This window comes from Pygoscelis adeliae, unplaced genomic scaffold, assembly GCF_000699105.1.
Source record: "Pygoscelis adeliae isolate BGI_AS28 unplaced genomic scaffold, ASM69910v1 Scaffold479, whole genome shotgun sequence".
Taxonomy (NCBI): Eukaryota; Metazoa; Chordata; class Aves; order Sphenisciformes; family Spheniscidae; genus Pygoscelis; species Pygoscelis adeliae.
In genome coordinates this window covers 56,327-64,728 of record NW_008825453.1, presented here as the reverse complement: position 1 = coordinate 64,728, position 8,402 = coordinate 56,327, and the positions used below count along the sequence as shown (strand labels likewise).

Sequence of the window (8,402 nt, the reverse complement as noted above, 5' to 3'; positions counted from 1 at the left end):
GGACTGATCGACAGGGGAGTAGTGGCTTGCAGTTGGTTTACCAGGCTGTGTTTGTGCCACTGTTGAAATAACTCTTAAGAGGGTGTCTTTGTGAGTGTGGTGTAGCCTAGTTAAGAAGGGATATTTCCATCCTGGATTTTTTTATCTTGTGCTTAGGAAAGCTGTTCTGTCTAAAGTAATGCAGTCCTTATAAACTTACCATATACAACAGCGGAGTAGAGATTTAAACCCTAGTTACTCCTGTAACTATATGAAGTGATACAAGATGAGGGCTTTTTGGGGATTTTTTTTCTGTCAGTTTTGACTCTTGGGTAATGAGTCCGCGTTAGTCTCTTCTATGCTCATGAGAAGTCTTTTTAATCAGAAATGGATGTTTTGGAAATTGAAAAATGATCACTGCCTACTGCTAACGATGGGTTCTGCCAGAGCTGACATAACGAGTTTTAAGACAGACTAATCCTCCCAGAGTGTTAGGGTGTTGGTTGCTTAAGGGAGTTGGTGTCACCAAAGAGTTATAATTGCTTTTGAATCATGGTTTACTATAAATGGGGTTTGTTCTTCCCAGAGGAGGAGAGTGTCTGTTTTTTTTTTCTTCTTAATTTTAAAAAGTTAAACCTCTTGCATTGCCCTTTTTAGTTTGTCTGTCTTTTTTCCTTTGAAATAGAAACAGTTAAGGACTAAACGAAAGTTTAGTAATACTGCCTCTAATAGTTATGAGGGTTGCTTTTTTGGTGACTCTTTCTTGAGCTTCTGCACTGCAAATTTCTAATATTCTTTGAAGTAGTCAGCTGCTGTTAGCCTAACGGTCCGTTTCAGACACTTAACAGAAATAGTATTTTTCTGTAAAAATGAGGATCAGTTGTTTGTTTTATAGTCTATGAGGGCAGGAACATGTGGATTTCTGATGCTGTGAATGTAATTTTTCCCATTTCCCCCTTTAGAGGAGTGTATAAGGCGTAAGCAAGCTTTTCTGTCCTGCAGGCTGTTGTCCCAGGGCCAGCTGAGCACCCCTTGCAGTATAATTACACCTTCTGGTACTCCAGACGAACACCCGGGAGGCCTACCAGCTCGCAGAGTTATGAACAGAACATCAAACAGATTGGCACCTTTGCCTCTGTGAGTATATCCCTGTTGTCCTCGTGTCACCTGGGCCTGGCGTGGTCATCGTGGCTGGCTTACTCCCTGTGTGCTAGGTGTATGCACGTGCAGGCTGTGCTCTTGTCAGGAACAGAGGAGACTGAGTGATTTGCCATGACTTACATATGAGTTCTTCAATTGTCTACAGCAGGTGACATGTCTTAAGCAGTTCTCCTCTGCCCTGTGCTAGGCATCTGTGCCTGCAGTAATGGTGGTAGCTGGAATAATAATAGAAAATGAAAAGAACTCCCATGTAGCTTAAATCTGCTAGCTGCGGCAGAACTTGACAGGTAAGCAAGAGAAGAAAGGAACAGCTTTTCTGGATGCAATGTAGGTGTGAAGCAAAGACTGTACAGTCCTCCCCCCACATTTCCCCCCCGTCCGTATTTCCACCACAAAGACTGTGTGTTTGGAACAAGCATCTGGCATGCTGTATATACAAGCTGTTGGTGGCCTGTTGTCTGTCTGGAAGTGATGACTGAGGTGCAGTTTGGTGTTGCAGTGAAGTTCATTAAAAGGCAAACTGCTCTCCCTTTCCTCTTCCACTCTGTGGTTGTTTATTCCTGGAATAAATTGAGTGTATCCTGGAAAGGCAGTGTTGGGTTGTTGCATGGCACTGGCAGTGTAAAACCATCATTAAGACCCCAAGATACATAAGCAAAACGTGTCTCTCTTGTAGAGGCACCACATACAATACTATTCTCAAGGCTAGGAAGTCTGTTGGCTGCTTTCTTTTTTATTTTTTTTTAAATCTAGTAGTTTGTCCAGATTTTCCAGGGTCCCTTGCAAATGTTAATTTTGCCCACCAGTAAATCTCTATCTCCTGTTTTCTGAGAATTTGTAAAAATACCCCTTTTTTGCAGCCCCTCTGGAGGCTGCAAAAATATGCCTGTCCAAGCAGCTGGTTTGTGTTATTGCATCCATACAGGATAAGAGTGGGAAGAATAGCTCTAAGCCTATCATCATGGGTCTGCTCCTATTCCCCTGTGTGAGCAAGTACGTTTAGTTCAGTGAATGAAAAATGTGGCTACTGCTTGATGATCTGGCAGTAACTTTTCAGTCTGTTAAATCAGTGTAGACTTAACATTGATTTTTAGCTCCTTAGAGGAAAATCTTCACACATTCTGTTGTCTGCTGCAAAGAATCTGTGGGTGCTATTGTAGGTTGGAAGTGCTAGAGTTCAGTTAGGATGGAGAGAGACTGGCCAGCAGATCTGATAATGTGTTTGGTTCAAAATTCTGTTTAAGGAGGAGGAAGAACAAGCTTCAGAAAGAATTGTCTGAGCCTAAGTCTGGGTTCAGATTTATTCTTCACTTTCAGTAGAAAACTCTGAAAGGTTTTAAGTGCGAACCACTAGAGGGCATATTCACTCGGTGTAAGAATGTGATTTCCACCCTGCATTTGGATGTGTCTGACAAAAATAGATTGCTTCTGACCCCACCTCAGTCTTGGTTCATAATTTTATTGGCTATAAAAGCAAATTCCTGCTTGGATGGCAGAGGTCAGAGATTGGAGCAGAATTCCAAGTGCTGACCAAGTCATTAAGGTCTCTGATAAAGTACTTGGGATGGTGTCTGACCCCTTCAGCTTCACTGCTGGTCTGCTTAATAGCTATTGTCTTACTGAGTAGAGTCCTCTTAAAATACAGAAATTAGTTTAATCTCTTCCAGTGCCTTGTTTTGTTTTAAAGATCCAGCCTCTTTAAAATCCTTTCTTATCCAGAGAATCTCAAAGGATAAATATGTTATTTTGAAGAATTAGAAAAGATAATTCCTTTGCCTTCCAGCCAGATTATCTGAAGTAGACACAGGGGTGCCAGAATGGAAACTGGTCAAAGTGAAGTGGTCCAAGTGTACCATGGCAGATTGTAAAAGGAAATAAGAGGTATTTAAATAAAAGCTCTGAATGGTGCCTTAAGATCTTAAACCAGCACCAGAATGTGTCTTTTGTCCTAAAACCTGGATACAGTAAAATTAAATACAAAAAATGTCTCATTTGGAGGCTCCTGCAGTCTCCACGATTGCAGAGAGCAGTGGTTAATGCAGGGCTAATGTGTATAGTGTAGAGAGGCTTGGCTGTAGCTGATGGACTTGACACATATCCACTGATTGAAAGTTTGGGCAGTAGGATTTACAAGATACGTTTGGAACTGTTCTCCAGAGCAGCAGTTGTCTTAGCACAGATTTCTTCAGAGAAACACTAAGTGACTTTGGAGGCACCTGTTGAATATTTCAAGTGGTCATCTGGTAATGGAGCCAGTCCGAAACAGGCACCCAAGCTCTGATCCTACCGCTGCCTTCTGGGTATCCTAATCAACACCCTTGTGACAAGAAAGTAGAATAGAAGAGGGGAAGGTGGCTCTGGCCAGCTGGTGTAGAAGGGGAAGCCTGTTTCTGTAGGGATCTTGGCTGTGAACAGTTTGAGCAGCCTCATTATGTGGTTCATGTCATTGCAGGTGGAGCAGTTCTGGCGGTTTTACAGTCACATGGTACGTCCTGGGGACCTGACAGGCCATAGTGACTTCCATCTTTTCAAAGAGGGGATCAAACCCATGTGGGAGGTGAGTTGGAGCTCTCATTTCTGCCTTGATATTTTCCCAGAGTATTCTGGAGGGAACTTTCTACAGTGAAGGGACTCTTGTCATTAAATGGCACTCCAGACTTCTCTTGTGTGCAGTCTTTCTTCTGGGTTTCCTGTAAACTTGTCCTCAGGACTCTGTCCCGTGTAACCTAGCAGTCCTGTGACCTGCTGGCAGAGGAAAGGGAAGATGCAGGGAGTTGCTAGCTGCACTCCCCCAAAGGTTACAGAACTGCCTCTGCCTGTGGGTCCAGAGGATCTCTGGGCAATGTTGCCTGGAGCCCAACGAAGCGGGGACCCCAACTAAGCTCTGTGCTTCCTAATATAGACGCTCGCCCCTTATTATAGCTTTGTCCAGTGACAGCAGTGTGGGGCTTTCCTCTAGAAGGGCTGGACCTATGTAAGTGGAATTCAACAAAGCTTATAAGAAACCAACCCTCCTTTTTCAGACAAGAAAGGAAGAGGTGCATGTGGTTAAAAGCCTACAGCTGTATGTAGAGCCGGAGATGGAAAGAAGATTTAGTCCTTCATTTGCTTTTTTTGTTTCACGGCACTTAGTTTGCTACTGTTCATTCCTATCCAAATCTGTTAGAAAAGAAAAAAAAAATCTTTGCCCAGCAAATCATTCTTCCAGTTCCTGGCCTGCTTCCAGCAATGACCAATACCGTTCGCAATATGAGGATTTTATGTGTTGCTCTGAAGTACCTAATTATGCTGCTTGGTCCTGAGAAATTTATATGTGACCCTAGTTGGCCATTATTTTAAGCAAGGTGTTTTATAGCCAGTTACTGCAAATACAATTTATATAAAATGTTTAACCCTCTTTGGACTCCTAGTGAGCTAGCTGCTTTGATAATGTGTCAGCCGGAGAGTCCACAAGTTAATGATACTAGCATTTCTATAAAGCATTTCCCTGTAGCCATTTTAAGATGGGGCTGGAGAGATTTGCTTTTTTGCTTCTGGCCCCACTCCCTTCTTGTATTTATAGAAGAGGACCTGGGATCTTGCTGCTGGCCTTCCCTTTGCTGCTTGCTTTGTAGGGCTTTGTTTATGCTCCTTTCTCTTCCAAACTAATCCTTACTTACTGTCATTCTTACAGGCACATATATGCATGTATGTAGCTCTGATCTTTTTCTGGATTCATCTGTGCCTTTTCTAGGTAAAGTCAGAAGCACTAAGCATAATGTTCCCTGGTGATTTACTGGGCTGCAGGTCATTATTATTCTGGTAAAGGGAAATCAAATGCTTGACTGAACTGAAGCTTGTTTAACCTGAAAGAAAACTAACAATAACCGTAAAACACACAATACAGTATCTGCCTTCCAATCACTGTTCTCTTTCTGGCCTTGAACCTGCTTAAACCACCTTTGAAATATTTTGAGCAATACCATTTTCTCTTCTGACCCCCATTAGCCATTGTAGAAAGTTTGAGGAGTTAAACCTAACTCCCTGCTTAAAGGCTGAAGCCTAGAAGGCTTAATTCTTAGAGTGTGATGTTCACAACTTGGAAAACAAGGACGCTTAATCAGAAAGCAGTTTGCCTCTCATGGGAGTATGCCACATTCCTAGAACTTGTGTTGATTCGGATTCTTCACCTTGCAGGTGGCTGCTGCCATGCTTTGAGGTTTGTCCGGAGCTGATGCCTTGCCCTTTCAGTACAGGCTTTAGCTCATACCTGAAAACTGGCAGTCTGGTGAATGCTGCTGTTTGCTGGCATTTCCATGTTTGCTCAGGATTGCTCGTTAGCACTTGCTGTCTCTGAGAGCACACAAATGTTTAGTTTTATCTGAGTCCTAAAGAAGCTTTAAGGCTAAAATAAAGTTAACTTCATTTCATTAAGAAGGGTTGGGCTACCTTGCCTAGCATCTTTAAGGTGTGTCCCAGCTTGGCAGAGGGGATTGCTGGTCATTTGGCCAGGGATGTCCTGTGTTGTGCAGTCCCATCTGAGTTATCCTTTGTTCTTCTCTGTTTCTGTCCTAGACCTGTCTTTCCTTTCCCTTCCTAACTGCCACCTCTTTGATTTGTTCCTACTTCTCTTTCTTTGGCTTTGGGTGGAATTTGTTCCCCTGTTACCTTGTAAGATTTCCCAGCTACAGTGTTGTACAAGAGAATGCCACAGCGTTCTGTACAGAGGAGGAGCTGCTGTTTGACATAGGTGTGCGTTCGGTGAAGCAGGGGAGTCTGTAGCAGTTTTCAGTTTTTTCAGGTGCAACATATGGAATCACAATATTGAGGTGACAGACTGGGTGCTTAGCATAAATTTCTTCTTTACTCTCTCCCCTCGTTTTTGGTTATTTCCCTGGGTCACCGTGGTCTGGAACAAACATCCAGCTGTATGATGTGTGATAATGTCAGTGGTTCCTAGAGGAAGGACTGGTCCTTTCTGTGTTAACCCAACTTGTGAGCCCATTCCTGGAAATGTGGAAGGAAAGTGTTTTTCAACTTTTCGCTTGTGTTTAAACATCACTTTGCAAACTCTTTCACTGCCTTCCATGTTCTGTTCTTTCCCTGCCTTCCATGTTCTTTGATGAGGTATTTTTCCTGTTTTACAAGCAGAAGTACATATACAGGGGATTAGACAAAAGGGGAATCAGTCTCGGGTTTAGAAATAGTTTTAGGGTCCTTGCCTCTGGTTCTGTGTACAGATTGGTAGGCTGGTGTTAGTCTTTGCTAGTGGGATCAAAACACTAGAGCTCAAGTCTTCAGTGCATAGAGCTTCATCTGGAATGCTGAGAGTCATTGTTTCAAATACTTTGTATTCAAAGTAAGTGGTATACCTCTGTCTCTGCTTGTATGGGGGAGAAGTGAAATGCTTTTGCTCGAAAATACCTCTGCTCTGTCCCTTGCCCCACCCAATCAATATCTGCTCCTGTCTGTGGCTCTGTGGTCTTGTGGGAAGCAGAAAAATAGCTAGAAGAAAACAAATCGATTTCTTGCCCCTCTTCCTAGGATGATGCCAACAAAAATGGTGGTAAATGGATTATCCGTCTGCGAAAGGGCTTAGCGTCACGATGCTGGGAGAATCTCATTCTGGCAATGTTGGGAGAACAGTTTATGGTGGGGGAAGAAATCTGTGGGGCAGTCGTCTCAGTCCGATTCCAGGTAAGCGCTTCTGAGAACTGGCATGTACTTCCATTTGGCAGGGCTACAAAAAGTACCATCTGCTTACCCCTCACATGCTATTCTGTAGGAGGATATTATCTCGATATGGAACAAGACAGCCAGTGACCAGGCCACAACAGCCCGGATACGCGATACGTTACGAAGAGTGCTCAACCTACCTCCCAACACCATCATGGAATATAAAACACACACCGATAGCATCAAGTACGTGTGGTGGCAGGGGGAGGGCCTGCTGCTGGTTGCATGCGTGCTTGAGCAATTTAATGCAGATCACAAGAATTGAGAGAAGTGCTCGTGTGCGTTGGGGCTGTTCACTGCGAACAGTAATACAAACAGCAGCAATTGTTGCCAGTGTGCTTTGAAAGCCAAATATCTGTGTCATTATTGTGCTGTTGTTAGGGACATTTGGTTCTAATAGTAAAACCTCATTATTTTTTTTAAGTGTATAGTCCAGGGCTTTGTTAGCAATCCACCCAGCCTGTCACTTGGGAGATGGGCAGCCCAGTGTGGGACTGTAGCTTGATGTATTCAAAGACAAGATTGCAGTGGCGGGGGGGGCGAGATCATTTGAATAAATAGAGATTCTGGGGAATAAAGTGCGGAAGCTAACGGGGATTTATAGTGCCATTAGACTTATAAATGGTCTTGGGAAAGTGCTGTGTGAATTTACAGTGCTGTACAAATGATTTCTAATCATAATAAACGTCGTATATTAAGTCTTCCAGGCCCTGGTGACAGAGGCTCTTTAACAAGACTAGAAGATCATGGTATACAGAGAGGACAGCTGTATTTTTAAATAAACCTATTATAGCTTACCATACCAGGCCATTCAGGGTGACTTTTATTTCCCACAAAGTGACGAAAAATTGCATATATAGGTATTAGTTAGAGGTGAATAATGTAATTTTTTTTTCTCTTTTTCTTAAGTATATTATAAACCAATACACTGATTAGGTCATATTGGTTAAATTAACGCTTGAAAAGGTGTACCTGGAAGAAGAAGTGAAACAAATTAATAAGGCATTGATAGAGCAGTGAGCTTTCTAATCTAGCCCATAATCAGGGTGCAGGTACCTTTCATAACTTCCTTTCATTATGCTAGCTTGTCCTTTCCACATAATCACCCTGTCATCAGTGTGCTGTCAAACAGTTTGGTGAGATCAATCCTGTTTTTAGCAGAGAGCTGGCTTCCAGTTGTGGCCAATTGTGAGTGTGGGTCACTAGCAATAATACAGAGGTCTCATTTAAACTGCCTGTAGGCATGTAGGTTCCATGTGGCCCTCCCTCCTGTGTGCGTGGGAAAGAGAAGGGAAGGAGAAATTATTATTATTAAACTGAATCTTTTCCAGGCAGCTTTGGTTTCTGAAAGTTCCCACTTCTGTTGAAATCTCGTATTCATGATTTTGCCAGTAACATTTCTCATGCACTTTTTGCCAGGAGAGGGCACTATCGACTCTGTCTGTGTTATGAGTTAGCAAAGTGCTCATGTGGAGACGTAACAGGATATTTTACTCCTGTTCAGCAGTAGCAGACTGCGGACTGTGGTGAGGTGGCTTTGCGGTGAG

The 8,402-nt window shown here is 43.0% G+C and overlaps 1 protein-coding gene across 1 annotated transcript in view; it reads left to right on the top strand.

The window, feature by feature from the left end:
- Positions 1-8,402, top strand: part of EIF4E2 (eukaryotic translation initiation factor 4E family member 2) — a 36,418-nt gene that overhangs the window by 17,776 nt on the left and 10,240 nt on the right. Inside the window, exons 7-10 of the mRNA XM_009331200.1 lie at positions 982-1,116; positions 3,593-3,697; positions 6,664-6,816; positions 6,905-7,041. Coding sequence (XP_009329475.1) covers positions 982-1,116; positions 3,593-3,697; positions 6,664-6,816; positions 6,905-7,041 — 530 coding nt within the window. The remainder of the gene's footprint in view (positions 1-981; positions 1,117-3,592; positions 3,698-6,663; positions 6,817-6,904; positions 7,042-8,402) is intronic.